Here is a 22,519-nt window from a genome sequence, read left to right on the forward strand (position 1 = left end):
GTCAGACCTACATCACAGTCAGATGCTGGCTGCCAGCCTCCTCCCTCCCAGTTGGGGCCCATGTGGTAATCATGAAACTGTTTCACACACTGGCCCGAAGCACTGCCTCCCCTCCCATCAGAGGAAAAGTTACCCATCTTTTCATGTTGTCATCTGGAGTCCTGGCTCTGAACTCTCCTATCTTGGAACAGAGCTTTACAAATTGCCCCATCCCCTTCCCCAGTGAGTTACTCACTTGTCTCGTTATCCTCACCTGGGGGGTTAAAATGGAGTTTGCTGCGCATTAGAACCACCTGGAGGGCTTGGTTAACCTGATGCCTGCCTGACCCCGACCCCCTGCGATTTTGATGCACTTCGTCTGTGGTGGGGCCCGGGCATATCACCTGTCTGAAAACTCCACGGGTGCATACATCGTGCAGTCAGGATTGAGAACCTCGGCTCTGTGTGAAGTACACAGTGATCTTGCCAACCCACCATGATGTGTTTAGCTAAACCTACAAAGCTTGGATAGGAATTTATCAATCAAAATAAAAAACCATCAACCCAGCAGGAAATAAAATTTGCAAACCTAGAGTACTTACAGGCAGGAGCAAATAGAGGATGATGCATTTCCTCAGACCCGAATGTAGCAGATCCCAGCACAGCACTTCACAGCAATATCCCCAAAATACCTGGAGTCCATTCCATAAATAGCAGGTCTGTGAATGCCGTTTTGCTTGACAGACCCACAGCATCCTTGATTTGTAGCCATAAGTGACCACACGTGTTTGAACGTAATTAAGTCTGGAGCCCACCTGTTCACCCAGGAAGGCAAAATCTTGGTACAAAGGACTGGGAATGTTGGCAGAGGCCTCTAGAAGTGGGGTGTCTCTCCCGTGGCTCATTGTAACCCTGTGTCTTTTCCCTGCAGGGCAAGGCCAGTTGTCACTGTAGATGCCCAGCTTTTGCTGCACCCAATGATTATCAATCTGGAAAATAAAACATGCCAGATTCCAGAGTCTCTGTCATCTGTGGCCTGGTGAGTTAGTCTGGTGTTTCTCAAACTCTGATGTGGATTCAAATCACCTGGGCTTCTCGTGGTAAACCAGCTTCTGGGGTGGGGCCTGGGACTTTGTAGTTCTGAGAAACTCCAATCAAGTGTGCATCCAATTTAAGTAACAAAGAGTTAGTCTTTCTGAATGGAGAAGGAAAATGTGAGATCTATATATATACATAGACCTCACACACACGCACACACACATATATAGCGAGAGAGAGATAAAATATTACTATATATATTACTATACAATATTACAACATATACAATATATTGCTCTGTCCTACATACACACACACACACTCACACACTAGAATATTACATAACCCCCCAAAAAGATGAGATCTTGCCATTTGAGGCAACATGAATGGACCTGGAGGGTATCATGCTAAGTTAAATAAGTCAGACTAGGAAAGACAAATACCATATGATTCTACTCATAAATGGAATCTAAAAAAAATTGAATAAACAAAAAGAATCTACATACAGAGAACAAACTAGTGGTTGCCAGAGGGGATGGGGATGGGGGTTGGACAAAATGGGTGAAGGCAAGAGGGAGACACAGTCTCCCAATTATGAAATGAGTAAGTACCAGGAATAAAAGCAGAACATGAGAACGCAGTCAGTGACATTATAGTAACAATGTAATGGGACAGATGGTAGCTATACTTTGTGGTGACCATAGCATGATGTGTATACTCGTCAAAGCACTAAGTTGTACACCTGAAGCTAATGTAATGTGTCAACTACACTCCAAAAAATTTTTTTTAAGATAACAATATTCAGAGAGATGAAAGATGTAAGCAGGTATGATGGCTATAATGGCAGCAATATTTCTCAATGTCATAGAAGAAAAGCACAAATACAGAAAGGAAGAAAACTAGAGTATTTCTTGTGGTTCTAATCTGGAGTGGGAGGCATGAATGCACGCACATGGTTTTCAATATATAGAGATAGAAAGAAATACAGATATAGACAAAAAACAGTCTTTCAAAAAAAAAAGAGAAGGATCTTTTTACATGATGCTGATCTTTTGTTGTTAACTAATCACTTGAGGCTACTTCTCCAATCTATAGGCTCCAGGTAAGAGGAGAAGCATAAAAACATTTGGGGCAATTTCCAATAAAACAAATCTGGGAGATCTCTTTTTGATTCTTGGCATGCTAAAATAAATATTAACCAAAATGAAAATATATGGATACCCCCTCTCAGACATTTTTTTTAATAGTCAGACTTCAGTTAAGTCACTTGGCTTCCTGCACTGTGAAAACATATGTCAGTTTTATAATTTAGAGTACATAATCAGACAAAAAGTACACATTGTTAAAATAGGAATTTTAGGGGCACTTGGATGGCTCAGTCTGTTAAGCGTCTACCTTCTGCTCAGGTCATGATCCCAGGATCCTGAGATCAAGTCTCACATCAGGCTCCCTGCTCATGAGGAGCCTGCTTCTCCCTCTCTCTCCCACTCCCCCTGCTTGTGCTCTCTCTTGCTCTCTCGCTCTCTCTGACAAATAAATAAATAAAATCTTTTTTAAAAATAGCAATTTTGTGCTCACAACTCTATTGTTGTGGCCCTGATCTCATTATCAGGAATATTAGTAGAATGACAGTTCCTTTGGTGGACAGTAGGAGGAAACCATCTATATCTATATCACTTCTCAAAGTGTTGCCTCTCAATCTTGCTGGTCATCTAAAGGAACACAAATGGAACTCGATTGTAACACAGCTTGAGAATATGTGACTTTGTTTCTCAATATGGAGGTCCTCAAGAGTCAGAAGTCTGTGGTATTGGGTAATGCCAACAGGGTATATCCTCTAGAAAATCAACAAATCCTCGGAGTGTTTGAGATTTGCCCTCATTTTCTAGAAGGTGTGGTCTAACTCAGACAGTATGTTCAGTTCCAATGAATGTCAGAATGCAGAACCAACCAGTCTTGACCTAAAGAGCTTAGTTCCACCCAAGTTCAATGTGTTGTTGATGGTCTTTTGACAAGAGTCAAAAGCTTCAAATGCTGGAGTCAAAGCCTTCATGGGTGAAGGTCGAGGGTGGGGGGGTGGTGAGGAGGACCCTGAAGAAATGTGGAAAAAACATTCTTAGCTGGGTGCTCCCTGATTCATTCTGGGAGGCGTGCCCTCTTCTTTACCGGTTTTTGAAAGTAGCTGGGAAAAGTGCCCTGAGCACATTTTTAAATGGTTTAAAACCATAAAGTATTATAATGAAAACCTGATCTGAGAAAATATGTGAAAGAGCCAGCATCTGTCCTTACCCTGGCGTGATTCACTCATTGAAATGAACTGTGGGAGCTACTTGGGCAAGAGTGCTAAGACTTCAGGATTTCCCCAAAGAGTCTAGTGTTCCATGTTCACAATTGAATGGACCCCAGGCTGGAGTTTTTTGAGCATCTGGGTGTGGCAGGCTCTGATATCAAGTGCTATTTTGAACTAGATCATTATTTTGAAAGATTTTTAGGGTTCTTTTTTTAAAATAAAATATAAGTATTTTTAATTGACATGGGTCTGTTTGGTTTTATAGGAAGAGTATTACTTTGTTACAAAAAAAAGTGTTTCTTTTCATGAGCTGTTTCCCTTACTGCATTAAATCATATTATTACAGTAAGATGGAATTTGTTATGTGGGCAAGTGAATAAATATATGTCTTTATGATTATTTATTCCACTCTATTGCATGCATTCTCTGAGAAACATTTCATTTCCACGCGCAAAAATTTGGAATTAATAGAGGCTCAGGGTACTTGAAGATGAAAGTTAAGAGCCGGCTCAGTCTAGAATGTGTTTCTCTGATAGTTTTTATTTTAGGAATTTAGGTCAGTGTTTCCAAAATGATTGATGGGCAGTTGTCGGTTTGCTTTCTTAGAGTTTTTGTCTGTATTTGATATAACCTTGTATTCTACATCTGAAAACTATTTAAGTGAACCCTAACTGGAAAATAGTTCTTCACGTTTATCAGTGTGAATTTCTGTGACTTTCAAATAGCTGTGTAGTTTTATAAAGTATCTGCTACTGGCATTTCTAAATTAGAAAAAATAAAAAATAAAACCGGCACAGTAAATATTAACATTGTTATTAATCAATTAGAAAAATAAAAAGTATTTAGTAAAATATTTCATTTGATAAATATGAAAGACCTTCATTATCCATTTTCAAATTTAAGAAAACCTTTTTGCATAAAGTAGTATGCCTAACTCTATGCAAAATATTTTCTGTCACTGAAATTGAATTAAATTGCTTAGATTGAGAAATGAGAGGTGCCTGGCTGGCTCAGTCAGAGAAGCATGCAACTCCTGATCTCGAGATCGTGAGTCAAGCCCCACGTTGGATGTGGAGATTACTTAAAATAAATAAATAAACTTTAAAAAAAATGAATTGCCTTGTAGTTTTAAATCTTGTTTCACATCCACCTCACTCTCTCTCCTGCATGGCTATGCACACTGCTATATCACAGAATCATTATCCCAACTGCACATTGAGTCAGGGCTGGTGTTGGAGGATTTGTCATGTACTGTCCTGCCTTCTGATGTATTAGAAACACTATAGACAAACATTCTATAACCTCCTTTAGTGTTTATGTGATGAGGGCTCTGGGTTAATTTAATGTTTTTATTCCAATCAGACCTATTCAGACTAGTGTACCATATTGAATGTGATCATAAATTCAAGTTTGCAATTTTAACTCTACCTGGAGATCACAGCTCTCCCTGACAACTCAAGTGTACTTCATAATTAAATATAGACCTGAGTGGACCTAATTCTCTGATATACAAAACACATAATGAATATATGTCTGTGTTTATGTAAAATATATGTTTTGCCAAATTCAGAGTGAATATTTCAACAAAAATACTAATTCAAAAAGACGTAGGCACCCCTATGTTTACTGCAACATTATTGACAATAGCCAAGAAATGGAAGTAACCCAAGTGTCCATCAATAGGTGAATGGATAAGAAAGGTATGATATATATATTTACAGTGGACTATCACCCAGCCATAAAGAAGAATGAGATTTTTGCAACAGTATGGATGGGCCTAGAGGGTATTATGCTAAGTTATTATAAATCAGACAGAGAAAGAAAAATATTATGATCTTACTTATAAGTGGAATCTAAAAAACAAAACAAATGAGTAAACAAAAAACCAGAAACGGACTCATACAGATAACAAACAGGTGGTTGGCAGAGAGAAGAGGGGTAGAGAGGTGAAAGAGACGAAGGGGATTAAGAGGTATACAGACTTCCATTTATAAAATAAATAAGTCACAGTGATGAAAAGGACAGCATAGGGAATAGAGCCAATAATTTTGTTATAACTTTGTATGGTGACAGATGGTAACTACACTTATCATGGTGGGCATCGAGTAATGTATAGAGTTGTCAAATCATTGTGTTGTTCACCTGAAACAAATATAACATTATACATCAAATATAGTTCAATAATTAAAATTTTCTTAATAATGTTTTATTTATCATAACTTGATAACATTTGTTGATATCTGATAGGACTATGTCTTTTTTTTTTAAGTAGGCTCCCCACCCAATGTGGAGCTTGAACTCAGGACCCCAAGATCAAGAGTCATGTGCTCTACAGACTGAACTAGCCAGGCACCCCAATAATAACAATTTTCTTTAAAAGAGTTAATATTTTGGCCCACTACTATAAAATGTTGAGGTTTTCCTTTTAGATCAGAGCCTTCTACATGGCAACTCTTTTCTGTGAAAGGACACCTATAAACTGGCAGGTTGAGGTACTGTTATCAATAATTCAGTAAATTGTAGCAGTTATTTTAAACTTGTATGAAAAAAGTTACAGTCATCCCAGTTAATGACATGGAGGTAACAGAGAGGGAGAACTAAGAAAGGAATATAGAATGACACTGACATGTGATTAATATAATTTGCAAGTCTGCTGACATCATTTGTTGATCAAATACCTTCTCACAGGGGATCCTTGGGTGGCTCAGCGGTTTGGCGCCTGCCTTTGGCTCAGGGCGCGATCCTGGAGTCCCGGGATCGAGTCCCACGTCGGGCTCCCTGCATGGGTCCTGCTTCTCCCTCTGCCTGTGTCTCTGCCTCTCTCTCTCTCTGTGTCTATCATGAATAAATAAATAAAAATTTTTAAAAAATACCTTCTCACAAAGAAAAAATAATATTCATATTCAGAGCTTTATTTCTTTTTCAAAAACTTCATTGCTTTTGAGTTATTCATGTTAAACACAATACTGTATATAAAGTTATTTTGATTTACATAAGTTGAAAATTTCATCACAAATAGGAATCTATCTTGAAAAATTTAATGAACTTTGTCTATGATTTTAACACATAACCAAATACTTGCAAAAAAAAAAGTTGGGCACAGAAAAAATTTCAATTTTGAAGCCTGACACGCTGCAGAATTTTAAGACAGGGTTAACTATTCATCTTCCTTAAATAATTCTAACTGAAGTAGAATTGAGCTGGTACTTGTGATTTCTCTGGGAAAGTGGTACAAACACTTGTAATAGCAGAGACATCTCAGGAAACTATTGGCTTAATGGCATGTGGCAAATTATTTACCCTAAAGGGAGACATTTACTGAGGTCACGGTAGACAGATGAGTCCCAGATGTGACACAGTTTCATTATATTTCACACAGGAAGCTGACACATAATTAACGTATGATTAGGGATTACTTACAGCTTTTGGATGCAATAGAAATATTCAAATCATACTATAGTATTTTATTAGTAAAATCATTAAGACTGTCATTAAATCATAGTTAAGTATTTTCTTATATTTTTAACTTTCCTAGAAATGTGAAAAAGCCCCATCTTGAATGCTGGCTGTTAGGGCTTGACATTTTTCAGGAGGGATGTGAGCACATTCTGCAAAGCCAGGCAGAGACAAGTGACCCATTCTCACTTCCTCTTTGGCCACAGAACAGGTCCAACCACAGGTCATCCTACCAGCTGCAGCAGACACCTCTCTGGATTGAGTTTAGGTCATGTTCTAGGCAAAACTATAAAATGTTTCTTGTGCATGTCCACCATCTTTTAATTGTGTCTATGCACCATATCACTGTGCCCACCCAGCTTGAGACAGCCGTGCTAAGCTGCTTCTGTTCTTTCTACCCCCCTGCCCTCATGAGGTGTCTACGCCTCTAATTGTACCCACACCAGCAAGTTACCATCAGGTTCCCTTCTCTTCCTAAGCCAAGTAGGGATGTGCTTTAATCATCCCATGGTGCTCCATGCCTCTTAGGATGAAATCCAAACTCTTTAACGTAGCTTTCAAAGCCTCATTCCCACAGATAAACCCAACCAGCCTTGCCTCCTTGCACTTCCCCACCTTGCTCTCACCCCCAACCATACTGAATTTCTGTGGGTTCCTCAAATGGAGTCATGTTCTTGATCATCTCCAGGCTGTACCGCTAGCTGTTTCCCTGCTGTACTGCCTAATTCTTCCCTAACACAAGGCCAATATTCATATGTATTTATGGAATAAAAGCAACGAGTAATCAATTAATTAAGTTTTAACCCATTGGTTAATTCAGTTAACTTGTGGTTAACTTCCTCTGTATTAATATTACCTGTCTTAATTGTATTAGTGTTGTGGTCAACTGGTGAGATAGATAAATATTATAAATATATGTATATTTAGTTGTGTGTGTGGATAATGAGAAGTCCAGAGGAAAAATGATGTATTCAATTTATTTTGGGTGAGATAAAGATTGCTACTTCAGATACAAAACTTTACTAACCAATATGTTATTGACTGTTATTTTCCATAGCTTCTCTTTAAGCGTATGTGCATCTGTAACAGGCCAGAGCATTTCAAATACAATAGGTGAGCACATTTTCATTTTTATGCTCCTATACTATACCAAGAAAAGTTAGCAGTAAGCGTTTCTCGGCACAGACCACATAAAACTTTGAAAGAGCCCCCCTTTTTTTAATATTAAGATTTCTATGGTATATAATGGAAACTTCTACATAACTATTACTTGAATGGTTGGCATTAAGATTGTCTGCAAAAACAAATATAATAGTTGGGTAGGGGGTGGAAATGACTTTGTCAAATCTTTACAAAACAAGTTTCTCGGCTTGGAGAGTATTTCATAAAACTTCTTTTCAGCTCGTCTATTGTTTTTGATCCCAGCTATGAAAACAATGTTTTCTGAGTAAGCAAGTTGAACTAGAAATTCATTCTAGCACTGCATTCAATGAATACTTTGCCTTTCCTGATGATATTTGCTCTATTTCTGTCCCTAGGCCTGACTGCCGAGGTGCACTTGGACTCCCTGAAACAAAAAGGAGCCGTGAAACGCACGCTCTTCCTTGACAACCATGAGTCACATCTCATTTTCCCCCTCACCATAAAGCGGCAGAGATCCCTCCAATGCCAGGATTTTGTCGTTTACCTTAGAGTAAGCGTTCCAGAATCGCCTTTCTGGCTTCTACCACTCAGATTCAAATTCCAACCAATTTTCCCTGTTGAACCACAAAGATCCACATCAATTTTCCCTTCATAGGCGGAAACTTTACCATAAGGCCACATGCTCCATTCTTGAGCTCCGAGGCAGCTGACCTGATGGAGCGTGGCTGTTCATCCCCAAGGCTCCTTTCTGTTTTGCACACTATCCTGATAATAGTCCTCACTCAGGTGGTTTTCATTTCTCACTGCCTCCCTCCCCAGAAAAACCATAAACGTTAAACGCAAGTTATTTGAATTTTTCTCCTATGTGAGTATGTTCGGCCAGATGTTATCAATGTGCGTTTCAGAGCCAACTCAGGAAAACGTTTAGGCATCCAATACTTTTATTGAAAGCAATTTATAATTATATTCTTTTAAAGAAGTGTATATTTACAGTAACTCCGAAGGCTACCATGAAATAAAAGAGCCAAAGTATTTGTAACACTATTACTCCAGCTTCTTAGCAGTTGTGGGGTTATCTCTCGCTCGCTCGCTTTGTCTCCTCCCTTAATGGGCTTAGTGAGGGAGTGAGAGAACCCACTGAGGGCAGAGTTCACAGACACATTCTAGAATGAAAAGCTGGGCACACACCCCTTGAGTCTCATTATGCCTGTGACTGGCACACATCTGAAGGTGGCTCTCCTTCTGCATGGCCTAAGGTATAACTGTGTGCTCCAGGGCCTTTGCTTGTGCCACCCCCTCAACTCTGAAGGGGTTCTCTTTCGTTTTCTGAGGAAACTTCAAGTGTGCTAAAGATGTCCTGAAGTTCATGCAAGCTTAAAGAGATGACAAGAGGAGGAGAACCAAGATGTGTCCTCCCCACCCACCTGGAGCCCAAGAGCACTCATAAACACTGCTGACCTCACAAAAACAAAAGTCCCAATTCACAAAACTCTCCATGCCATTTGTTATATATATATATTTTTTTTCTATTGCAATTTGACCAATCTGTGTGAGAACCTGAAGATTGCCTCCAGAAGCATTTATTTCGATGAAACCCCAGCTGTAAACAATATCATCCCCGAACATGTGCTAATTAAGCTGGCTACCATCTCCCCCACGAATCAGCATGTACCTGGGCCCGCTGCCATGATAGTCCCTGATCAGTTCCACTGGCTAAAGTCAAATGTCGCCTGCCTTTCACAGACTAACATCTTGTAGCTATTTCCCAGAGCCTTCCTTGAGTGTGTGATTATTTTCCCTAGGATGAAACTGAATTCCGAGATAAATTATCTCCAATCAACATTAGTTTGAATTACAGTTTGGACGAATCCACCTTTAAGGAAGGCCTGGAAGTGAAACCAATATTGAATTACTACAGGGAAAACACTGTTACCCAACAGGTAGGTCACTGGCAGTCTTTGATGGTTGATTCTCAGGCCTCGAGCATCACTCCTGTGACCTTCAGACCAAATCTAGCCTCTTTTGTTTTCATTCCTGCACATAAACTCATGACACTGGGGAGACTTTCCCAACGTGTTTCCTGAAACACTGCATTATTGTGTTTTCGGAAGCCCTTCTCCTTGTGCAATGAGATTTAGTTTGTTCAAAATGTGGCCGTGATGGAAGCAAGATAGCCCATGATCCTCAAAACGCTGCCAGAGTGTTTATGGACATTTCAGGATGAATGGGAATCGGGCTGTTATGTCAATGAGGTTGTATTGGGAGATCACTGCCTCACATAGGGTTTCTAGCTGGGCACAATCACACTGAGTGAAATGAAAAGCTTTGGTTTAATTTGTGGAATCGTTCATACATTTCAAAAAAGAGGATATGATTCAGGTTTACCCACATTATTCCTGATGCCTGTTTGCACAACACAGGCTCACATCCTGGTGGACTGTGGAGAAGACAACATGTGCATTCCTGACTTGAAGCTCTCAGCTAGACCGTAAGTTTAAATAAATAAACTTGTACGCTTTATCTAATGGAATACAGGTGTTTATTTAAAGCTTCTCTGGAGAAAGTATACACTTTCAACTACTACAAAAAAAAAAAAAAACACTGCATGAAATTCTTGAGTTTGGCTATGCTTTGGGTTAGCCTGTGTCTTGGGTCAGTTCTTTGTCGCCGGTGTCAAGTGACACACCCTAAGATTTTGCCTGGGCTGTTTCATCTTTCAGCACAAGTGGGGAAAAACATTTTTTTGTTCAAAATGAACCCATCTGGAGGGTGACTCAGGTCGTGTGTACTTGCATCAGTCCTATGAACAGCGGACTCAGGCTGTTTCTATCTACGCCTTACCCAAATTACGACTCAAAAGCATCCTTAAAATTGTCAAAATGAAATCAATTTTAACTTGCTAAAAAAAAAAAAAATTAGTGGCACTCTGTGGAGTAAAGCAGAAGTGTCCCAAAATAACATTAAGAATCAAAGTGCAGGATCCCTGGGTGGCTCAGTGGTTTAGCACCTGCCTTCAGCCCAGGGCGTAATCCTGGAGACCCGGGATCAAGTCCCACATCCGGCTCCCTGTGTGGGGCCTGCTTCTCCCTCTGCCTGTGTCTCTGCCTCTGTGTGTGTGTGTGTGTGTGTGTGTGTGTGTGTGTCTCATGGATAAATAAATTTTTTTTAAAAATTCAAAGTGCTTCAGGGCACCTGAGTGGCTCAGTTGGGGAAGCATCTGCCTTCAGCTCAGGTCATGATCTCAGGGTCCTGGGATCAAGCCCCGTTTGGCCCCTGGTCAGTGAGGAGTCTCCTTATTTCTCTTCCTCTGACCCTCCCCCTGCTCATGCTTTCTCTCTCTCTTTCTCTGTCTCTGAATAAATAAAAAGTCTTCAAAAAAAAAAAAAAAGAATCAAAGTGTTTCCCAGTTGCCTCTAATGGAGAATCACCAGTCCAGCACTGGTAAGTGCACTGCATTTTATTATGGAAAGAAATGAGACCATGATGTAAAACATCCTCTGTGGGGGAAAAGGAGATTCATGCTCCTCACCCCCCAGCACACACCCCCAAGGCCTATCCCCCCATCAGTGCTTGGAATTGCTTGGCAACGTTGCAGGGGATTTTTTTCCCCCAAACTTCACAATTTAGCCAGTGTCCTAAGCAATAAGCTTTGACTAAGAGTCAAAGTGGCAAAAGTCATTTGCAAATGTTGGTTCAGTTTGAGGTTTGGAGAGAATTAAATTTCCTCAAAATCCTCAGTCAGCTATTTGAGATCTTATTTTATTTTGCCTCTTTCTTCCCTCTTACAGTTCATTTGCCACGTGTGCACACATGCACGCACACACACACACACACAGCATTCATTTCTAAACCATCTCCCTTCCCTCCCACCACTCCTCTTCTTCCTGCGGAGTGTGTGCAGTGATGTGGGGAGCTGCCTCCTTCTGGCTTGTGAGACAACTGTCAAATTTCCTGGAATTTTTGGTGGCAGATGGTTAAGTATGTCAGTAGCCTGAAATTGACCACAGTGGGAGGATTTACACCACTGGAATCAGCAAGTGCTACAAACTGGTACTCCCTTTTTTTTTTTTTTTTTTGAGAATACATTGTTAAATATTACCAGCACATCACTGGATGTTGTCCTGCCCTGCCCACACCGATGTGGTTCTCTGGGCTCTTCTCACCACCCTCTCATGGCAAACCATCTTCTTGTCCAAGTCTTATATTCCCACATCTTCCTTCTTTCCTCCCAAGTCTTTAAATAAAGTATCAGTGAATCCAGAGAAGTATGGAACCTAACATTCCTTTTAAACTGCATTTTTAGAGATAAGCATCAGGTCATCATTGGAGATGAAAACCATCTTACGCTCATAATCAATGCAAGAAATGAAGGAGAAGGTGCCTATGAAGCTGAACTCTTTGTGATAATACCAGAAGAGGCAGATTATGTTGGGATTGAACGCAGCAACAAGGTAATGCCTTGCAAATTATTCAAAGTAGGAAAAGAACTAGTTGTATATTTGAAGTTAGATTGATGTTAAGTAGAGCCATCTTAGCTGAGACTTTCTTCCCAAATAAAGGAGGACATAAAGGCACCTTTGGTAATCATAATAGCAATGAGCCAGGAAGGAAGGGGGGGGGGGTCTTAAGCAGTATTCATGTCTTTCTTGGCCATAGCGCAGATAAATTGGCCAAAGATTGAGAGCTGAAGCAAGGAAGAGAATACAGCTGGCTCAGAGGAGAAACTCACTAATGCCATCTATCAGCTTGATTCCCCTGCTAACTCCCACCCTCACAGGCCCTTTTCAAGCCTTTGTTTTTAGTTCCTTTAGGTCCCGGAAGGTCTGGTTTTCATTATTGCTTACGGAGGAAGCTTATGGACTCTGACCAGTCCCAGCTGAGCGCTGATAACAGCCTAGACAGGCACTGGAAAGGAAACACGTTCATTTTGCTTCCTTCGTGGTCCACCGTTTTGGGACCAGGACCAAGAAAAGCCAGGTCTTCGTCATTTGTCGGTTGGGCAGTGCCACCATTTATTAAACTGACACTGATGTTTTGTTTTGTCTGTTTTTAATAATCTTTCCTTTCCTTATCAGTCCATGAATCTTCCCACTCAGGGTATCCTTAGGTTCTGCTGTGTTTTTAATCACTTGGTCCAAAAAGCCATTATAAGTATATGGCAGGATAACGGAGAGAATCCCTTGTCTTCAGAAATGTACAGTCAAGGGTGGAGACCTAGCCTACCACTCTTTCCTGGCCATCACTGCACCGCACACAGAACCAGGCATAAGGTTCTTTGAATGACTCAATACTCCAGTGAAAAATATTTCCTCTACAGAAATGTTAGCAAATTGTTGTGATGTTGTTACGTTACAGGCATTGAAAAACATAAGGAATGTAAAATTCTCTACTCAAGCCTCTAGTCTTGTGGTTTATGTTCTGGCTAAATTATCTTCTTAGTAAAAAAATAAATTCAGGTGAGTAATAATCGTGTATCTTTGACAGTCATAAAATCATGATTTCCTGTTACAGAAATGTATAGAAAAGTATCACTGATACACGCTCACATGCAAATACAATATAAACAAACAAAAAAAGTTCAAGTGTGTTATTTTACAAAAAATTCCAAGGCTCCACTCATATTTTCACTTGATTCTTTCACGTCAGTCCACCCCTGACTTTGTTAAACAAAGCATCTATTCTAAAGTGTTCTTGTAGCAGAACATCCAGTGTACTGTTTGCTTTGTTGCATGGAAAATATGGGAGAACCTTTATCACTTCTATCTTTGGCTTTAAACCTCACAACAGACATTATCCATAATCTCAAAGAAGTCCTTAACTAATTTTCTTCCATCAGTTTTTCTTGGGCAGAGATGTAGCTCGGTCTTTGAATTTTACATGACTAAAGCCACGTTCTAATTTATTCTTTGTTTTGAAGCATTTTGAGGTTTGTGTACCTTTTTATTTAAACTCCGTTCAAGGTTTTTTTTTTTTTTAGACAATTCTCTCAGGGGGAAACATATTAGGATTATCTGATTGTAAATTTTGTTATTCTTTTGTTGAAAACATTCATCTTTTCGAAAATGTAGACGCTGACCTTCTCTTTCTCTGGAAACCTTCACTGAGCCAGACTTCATATTTCCCTTTGGTGGCTTTTTCTAAATTCTTCTAGGAATAAGGGCCAATGTGCTTTATATTATGATTATTATTGATAGTATTACTGGTGTAAACAATTTATAATACAAAATTTACCATTTTAGCCACTTTTTAAATGTGCAGTTCAGTGGCCCTAGGTACATTTGCACTGTTGTACAATATCCATCAATTGAAACGTGCTGGGTACTGCTCTGAGATCTTATGTGGATTCAATTTACTAATCCTCATAACAGCCTTATAGAAAAACAGCAAGTCTATCAGTATCCCCAGTCTATAGATACGGAGAAATTGAGTAACAGGCCCAAAGGTACACAACTATTATGCAGCAGAACCAAGACTCACACCTCCACTATTAGTTCTAATCCCATGCTCTTAACCACTGATCTACACTGCCTCCCAGAAGCTTTGACCTCACTTCCTTCAGGATGGCGTTTCTGGTGCTGAAATCTAGGTGCATGACCCCCTCTATCACTAAGACTCTCTCCTATCATAAAACTCAAACTGCACTGGTTATGTTTCCATTGCTTGTCACAATTGCTTGTGACTTTTTACAGTTGTTATGATCATCGGAAATTCAGTAAGGACAAGGAGTCTTTTTTATCAATGCCTGGTAAACAGCAGGTCCGCAGTAAATATTTTTAGTGAATGAATAATATTTTAAGAGCTATAAATGGATTAGAGCAACAGTGTCCCTGGAGCAGCTAAGGAAAATAATCTAGAAATATCTAGAAAAACAATCATTGTTTCTCTCACTCACAGAAAGGAAATAAAGGTTAAAAAAAGAAAAAGGGTGGAGGAGGGAACTGGGGGAAAGAAAAGATCTTTGATTGATGTGAAAAAAACTATTTCTAGAAAGCTGGAAAAAATGTACATATAACTTTTAACCTTTAGATAAGATAAAAATATTTACTATAGAAACTAAGTCCTTGAGTTATATTCAAAGGACTCACGGACATTTTTAAGAGCTTTTGCTGGTTCTTTTTTGCTGTTTTGAGGACTGAGTGATTAGGGTTAGTAATAGATCCTTAAGATTTTAAATACATGCTAATTCTACCTTTCAGAAGAAAGAATGTTAACAGCTATTTGAAACTATGTTTCTTAGCTGCTTAGAATACTAACAGGTCACTGGGGTTATTTGGGGAGAGCATTATTAAATTGCCTCCAGATACCAGTCACTCACTCCTTTCTTATGAGTCTAAACAGACTTTTCAGTGGGGGTTGATTACAGGAGGGAGGATTTTATAGTTACTTGGGTTTCTATTTCATTTCAGACTCTTAGGAAGTAGGATGGGCTACTTCTTTTTATCTTCCATTTACTACTTTTTGCCCCACACTACTCCAGGCACTAGGAATAGAACAGACACACACACACACACACACACACACACACAAAAAAAACCCTGTTCCTCTGAAGTTAATTTCCTCAAAGCATATGATTTACTTACAAAATTCTTTACCTGAATGTATTTGTCGTTTTCTTATTGGATCTTATTTTTTCTCAATGAAGTAGGAGGAATGGAATGGAGGCTGGTTTCTGAAACTTTTACATGAAAAGTCACATTACTTCCTTTGAAATTTCAGTAGAGCCGACAGATGGACAAATGTTCCTCGTGTTCAGAGAACCCTCTTCTTGGACCTCTCCTTGGGCAGAAATCCCCAAAAGGCTGCTCCTTTGTGAAAGTCTTCATGTTGCAAGCTTATCTCTGGGAATGAGAGTGACAGGTGGCACTTAGTGGCACTTAGTAAGTTAGAGGGAAATAATGGGTAACATTTGTAGCTATCACCAAAGGTGAAGCAGGGCCATAGGGACATTATGTTTTGAAAAATGGAAAGGGGCTCAGGATGGAGAGCAAGGTGTGGATTTTAAAGCAGCTGGGAAAAAAAAAATAAAGCAGCTGGGAGTAGTGTGAAAACGAGATAGAGCTGGAACAGAGGGAAGGAGTTCAAAGATAAAGCTCCTTTACTTCTCATCTGGTGTAACCTTTTGAACTTGTCCAGGGCATAGTTTTAAGCACCTCTTCAAACTTGAGTTTGACACTTTCTAATGAGAATAAGACATAGGTAGAAGAAGGGAGACATGAAGCACGAGGTAAACATAAAAGTGTTCTCTTCCCATCTTAAGTGTTTAGAGGGTTGAACTAAGATTGGTCATGTAATCTCAAAATGGGACCATGGTGTGTAAAAATTTGTGTTCAGAGCAATTCTCTTGCAAAATACTCATTGAGTCGTATGATAGCTTCCGCTAATACCTGTCATTTCAGTTTTGCAAGAATAAATTTGTTCAGTGATGTTTACTTACCTGTGATCTTCATGGCCCAAATTTAACAGTAGCAATAATAAAAATAATTCCTAAAATGTTCATTATATCATGTATTAAGCATTTTCCTCCTCAGTGAAATGTACTAAGTATGTTGACTAAGCCAATTTCTTCCTATAATTAAACTTTGATTTTTTTTCTATCAAGTTTCTCTTCTGACTTAACGGTTACACATAAACTCTTGGGCACAGTTGCCCACACAGGTGTTTGAAATCAAGAGAAGCTTCCGGCCCACACATCGCTTTTGGGACAGGATATGACTTATCTGCCTACTGAGCTCCATGCTGGTGTTCTTTCCCATTGCAGGGGTTGCGACCACTGAGTTGTGAGTACGAGATGGAAAATATAACCAGGATGGTGGTGTGTGACCTTGGGAACCCTATGGTGGCTGGAACAAATGTAAGAGAAAACCAGAAGACCTTACTAAGTTCTAATTGAATTTTTAAGAGAGCTAATACAAAGCTCCCCAATTAGCACTCAACAATTTAGCACCTGGCAAGTGAAACAAATTAGGCAGGAAATTACCACAGTGGTGGATTTAGCATTATAGCATATCGAGAGTAGGGAATCTGAGGTTAAGAACACAAAAACACGAATACTTTCATGCGCTTTTTTCTTTGACTTTACTCTTACATGTCTTTTAGGTGCTACAAATTTGTGAATTTCTTTTTGGTACAGGTTTTTTTCTTGGGATATTTTTTCTTTGAATTTCACAGCAATTTTTTTTGTAATCAGTAAATGACTTAAGAAATGACATCATTAAAGATTTTAGCAAAGGTGATTAAGCTATTATTTTGACATATTTCCCGTATGAATATCATTCACAGTATTTTATATTAAAATGTTACCATAATCCAGCTTTTGAGTCAGCTTTACCAGGTCTGTATTTTTCCATGCATTTTAATTGAAGAATAATAAAATTGTAGCAAGAAAAAGAAAGAGTTAATAATGATTTATAATGTGCTTCTGAGAGAATAAGGACATGTTCTTCCTCTCTCTTTCTTTGTTTCTAGATTTAGGAACTTTTCATTCAAGATTACTTGTGGACAATAAGTTTATTTTATTCAATAGCCATTTAAGTACATAGAGTAACTTCTTATAATAAATACCTCAATAAATATCTCCATAAATAAATATCTCAATAAATAGGTGACCAGGCACTCATTCCTTTTTCAAGTATTGAAAGTGTTAAATCTAAACCAGAGATCATCTAAGATCATTAATAACCAACAGTAATCTTGGAACAAAAATTGGCCACCAGTGATTCTCAAAGTGGAGGGTAAAAATGGCCATGTGGTCTTAACCACAAATGTGTTTATGTGACTGGATGTCAATCCACTTAGCCAACAAATAATTTTTGGAAGTCAAGGAAGTAAATTGTTTGTATTCATTTATCTGTGAGGTCTATAGTGGAAGAAACCTAATAGCTTTCTTATCTCACCCCTTAATGCCCTTAAATACATCAAATTTTATTGCATTCTGTTTTGTTATAAAACATTTTGATTTATTTACTTCTTCATTTCGTACTTAAAAAAGTAATCTCCTCAGATTGTAGTAAAATTCCAAATGTAAGAGCAGTCCTAAATATTAAAAAACATCATAAATCACCAACACCATTTATTTCAGTCCCAACATTTTAAAAAATAGTTGTCAAGTGACTTTTTATTTTAATTTAACAAAACATTCAAGGTAATATTTAGATGTATTTCTTCTGATTTGTGAGGAGTAATGTCACTTTCATATATGTGCCAGTAGGATTCATAAAAATGTATACAATCTCTCAATCAGGAAAACAAAAAAGTAGTGGTTCCACAGAGGTTCTTTAGAATCAGTGCCCAGAGATCTGGTGTTTGATTCTAGTTGAAAACACATGGGTCTTTTATCAATATGAAATTGTCATATCTTTGTTGTGTCTTTGTCCCAAGCTAAATTGTTCTACAATGAAGACCAACATTAGCCAGGCTTCATCATAATATGGCAAGATCCCCATCCCTAGAACTATGCAAATAACAGCACACTCTTTCACATTCTTTCAATCATTTGTATTGTGCCCCTTCTATATGCCTGATCCTAAGCTAGAGTCTCACAACCTCAAGATGAAAATATACAATCCCCATTCAATAAGAAACTTGAAATTAGCAACCTTAGAGGTTGAGTGATGGGAAGAGTAGCAAAGGAGAGACAGGGAAAGAGAAAATTTCTGCCTGACCTGGCCTGTGGGACCAGACAGTATGTTGCAGGAGGATCTCTTGTCCTGAGCTTTGAAGAATGAGTACAACCTCTTCAAGTAGAAAAAGCAGGAAATGTTTAAACAGGTTTCCATAGACAAGAGAAGTTTATGTGCAAAGTCCTGGAGGTCTGACCAAAAATCGTACATTGTTATTATTAAGGAATTCATTGTGGCTGCGGCATAAGGATGCAGAGGTTTAATAATTAGACACTCCTGGGTTTAAATCCCAGCTTTGCCATTTTCAGTGTGATACTTTGGACGAGTCACATTGAAATGGGAGAATTTCTGTGTTTAGAAATGTTTGGAGCAGTGCAACGATATGATGTAAATAAAGCCACTAGGGCAGTACCTGGTGTGCAGCATAATCAGTAAGGGCTAGTAAAATGATGATGAGGGTTTATGATAAAAACAATGATTTATTATTGTTCGTGTTAACATGAGTTTTGAATCACTCATGATTTGATTTGATTCTCCTAATATAGTGGTCAAGAAAACAGGTTCTGGAGTCAATTTGCAGGAATTTCCACTCCAACTCTACAATTCATTTGCTGTGCTCCTGGAGGAAGGCACTTCATCTCCCTAATCCTCAGATTACTGCTCAATTGTAAAATGTCAGCAATCATAATACCTACCTGTGGGTGGTTGTCATGATTATGTGAGGCAAGGCACATAAGACTTAGCACAGTACATGGGAGAGTAAGTCATATAATTACTTAGCTCTTGTTTTTACTTTCTTATTTATAGTATCATTGCATTTACTTTTCCCAAAGTTTTAAAAATCTGTACTCAAAAAAATAAGCTCAAGTATAAAACTTTGGAAAATAAAGAAAAGTGGAAAAAACAATCCCTACACTCATACCTTAACATAACCACAGGATGTTATTCTGATATATTTTCTTACAATATACCCTCACTCCTGTAATTTTTCCATCGATAAACTTTTAAAACAATAGGTGAAACACATTGTACATACAACTATGTAATCTGTTTCTTTACGGATCATCATTACAATGAAGCATTTTCCACATTTTGCATAGAATTCACAACCATGATTTCAATGGCTACCTAAATGTGCATCAAACACAAGCATTACAGTTTTCCAAATCAATCATCTCTCGTATATTTAGGTTGTTTTTAATTTAGTACATAGGAAGGTGGCCAGAGAAGAGTTCGTACAGGGCTAAGTGAAGGGAAGAAACCACAATGTAGAGGGACTTGAACTGTCTGGGCCCTGCAATCTTAGTTGCATGATTTCCTCCCAGCAACCCAGGGTGGAATCTGAGAAAAAGACAGCAAGCTAGGGTGGGGATTTGCAAGGATGACTTAAAAAGATTTTTATGCTGCGTATAAAGTCCCTCCCTGTAATAAACTTAGTGTCTTGTGATTTTTTTTTTCTTCTAGTATTCTCTGGGCCTCCGATTTGCAGTTCCACGTCTTGAGAAAACAAACATGAGCATTAACTTCGATCTCCAAATCAGAAGGTCAGATCTTTGAGTGCCTAAAATTATGGTCAGTTTTCAATATTAGAGAAATCCATAGTGAAACGAATGGCCACTCTCCAAGCTCCTTAACCTTAAAAGGTCTCCTGAAATTAGAACTCAGACTTTCACAGATCATTTTTCCTTTGTTCCCGTTATTTCAGTTTTGTTTTGTTTTGTTTTGTTTTGTTGTTTTGTTTTGTTTTAGAAAAGAGATCCATTAAATGAGCCAAGTTATTTTAGTGAAATTTTGTTCTGGGTACCCTCCCACCCCCATTTACCTCCATTTGTCCTCATTCTGATTCACTTCCCTTCTCCCACTCTCACCAACTATATTCCCACCTTGCTCTCAGCTGGTGGTCAGCTAATCCCTGAGGATAAAAATTTTTGCAAAAAACCAAAATGGATTATGCATTCACAATCTTGAAATCCAACTATTCAAGAAATAATGAGTCTCTGATAGTTTCACTGTGAGCACTGTGGCAGGAAGCTGGTGTGATCATATATTGGTTCAGAGCCTTCATTCAGGGCCTTTTCTGGTAACTACAAGCCAAAGCATGTTAAGTAGCTGCCACTTTTTTCTAAGACCCTTTTCAGATATAAAAGTGTAATTACTACTTCCCTGTCTATTCTGTTTAATACTCCATGGCTGAAAATAATACTTAGTGAGTGGGAAGACTAGTGGGGAACAGTGTGCATGAAAGCCCAACTATGGACTTCAGGCCATTAGCCAGTAATGGGATCAATTTAATGACTGCAGGCCAGTATTAAAAGAAAAAGGAGATTGAATAGAATGGAATGTATCAGAGTCCTTCCTGTTCGTGAAACAATTCAATTAGATAAATATAAATGTGTATATAGTAAGACACCCTGTGAAATGTATATATATTTTTTTATAGTCTGCAATTTTAAAAGTTTGAACAACATTGGTATAAATAGCATATGCTCAGTGTGATGAACCCTTATTCTAACTATAACACAACTCTGAAGTCAGTCTCTACAATTTGGTTCTCAAATCCTAGTGTGCAGTGTGGCTTAATCTCTAAACTTACCTTCTGTCCAAAAGAAGTGATTGGAGAGTGCTGACTTTGTGCAATGGATTACTTCTTAACAGCTACTTTGACTCAACGTTTAGGGTTTTTAAAAAATATATAAACTCTATAAGAATATAGCAGATTTTTGAAATGTACAACCTAGAAGGGCCTGGATGGCATAGTCAGTTAAGCAACTATCTTGGTTTTGGCTCAGGTCCTGATCTCAGGGTCATGAGATCAAGCCCTGAGTTGGGCTCCACACTCAGCATGGAGTCTGCTTGGGATTATCTCTCCTTCTCTCTCTGCCCCTCCCACTCATGCATTCTCTAAAATAAATAAATCTTTAAAAATTAAAAAAACATTTTAATCTACAACCCATATCACAAGCCACACCCCCTAAATTTTATGATAGATTTCTAAGAAGGAAGATTTTCTAACTTACCTTAGGTCTTTTTCTGATCGTAATTAGGTCTTTTTTAAAAGTTTAATTTAATATTTTCTGCTAGAGATTTAAAAAATGTTTACCCTATTAGGGGTAAGATGCAGACAGAATGAATTCTATAATATCATTTTACCAAAAGCTTATTAAATCACTTCTTTGTATCTCTATAAATGTGTATTTTCCAGAAGTTTCAGGTAGTCCTAAATATTTTCATTTGAGAAATATTTGTAAGTCTTCAAAAAAAAAAAAAAAAGAAAAAAGTAAAGCACTCCATAGTGAGGGCCACTATCACTTCAGACAGTGGCCTAAAGTTTCTTTTTTCTCACCATCACTGTCTGTGACATTGGTCCTGCAATGGCATGAAGATATATCTGTCATGAAATTTAAAGCCTTTATTTAGAAAGAAAATCTGGTGCAAAGATGCAAAGCAAATTCCTTGACACATCCTTCTTACTTTTGATTGCAGTTACAGGTAATAGAATGAGTGTAACTAGTAGTTCATTCCAAGGAGCAAAGGATAACAAATGATGTCCTAAATGCCTTCTCCAAATCCATCCTGGAGATCATCATTCAAATAGTGAACTCAGCAATGAAGTATTAAATTTGATGGAAAACGGAAATGGTCACAATTCAACATCCCCCTTCATCTAAAAGAATGGACCATGATTATATTCCATCCTTACATGCTATAGCAACTCATGACTGTTTTAACATTAACCTGAAAAAAATATAAAAAGGCAGAAATGTAGAACTAGAGAGCATCCAAGAACATACATAAAGCATCAAATTCCAAAACCAGACATTTCAGAGATAAAGAGAATACTTTATCTTTCTATCTGTTTGAGAATACTTAACACTGAGGTGAGCATTAATCTACATGCTTTGCCTGGCCAACTCCAAAGACATAAATAACTATTTAGTGGCTAGTTTGCATTCAATTTAAATGTGTTAAAACCAAAGATAAATTAAACCAAGTG

At 38.3% G+C, this 22,519-nt stretch overlaps 1 protein-coding gene across 1 annotated transcript in view; it reads left to right on the plus strand.

Moving 5' to 3' along the window:
- The window catches only part of ITGA8 (integrin subunit alpha 8), a 168,145-nt gene that overhangs the window by 92,974 nt on the left and 52,652 nt on the right, over positions 1–22,519 (plus strand). Inside the window, exons 15-22 of the mRNA XM_041767597.1 lie at positions 911–1,018; positions 7,821–7,876; positions 8,302–8,456; positions 9,709–9,846; positions 10,327–10,394; positions 12,210–12,357; positions 16,665–16,757; positions 19,990–20,069. Of these exons, the coding sequence (XP_041623531.1) occupies positions 911–1,018; positions 7,821–7,876; positions 8,302–8,456; positions 9,709–9,846; positions 10,327–10,394; positions 12,210–12,357; positions 16,665–16,757; positions 19,990–20,069 (846 nt within the window). The remainder of the gene's footprint in view (positions 1–910; positions 1,019–7,820; positions 7,877–8,301; positions 8,457–9,708; positions 9,847–10,326; positions 10,395–12,209; positions 12,358–16,664; positions 16,758–19,989; positions 20,070–22,519) is intronic.

This window comes from Vulpes lagopus, chromosome 8, assembly GCF_018345385.1.
Source record: "Vulpes lagopus strain Blue_001 chromosome 8, ASM1834538v1, whole genome shotgun sequence".
Taxonomy (NCBI): domain Eukaryota; kingdom Metazoa; phylum Chordata; class Mammalia; order Carnivora; family Canidae; genus Vulpes; species Vulpes lagopus.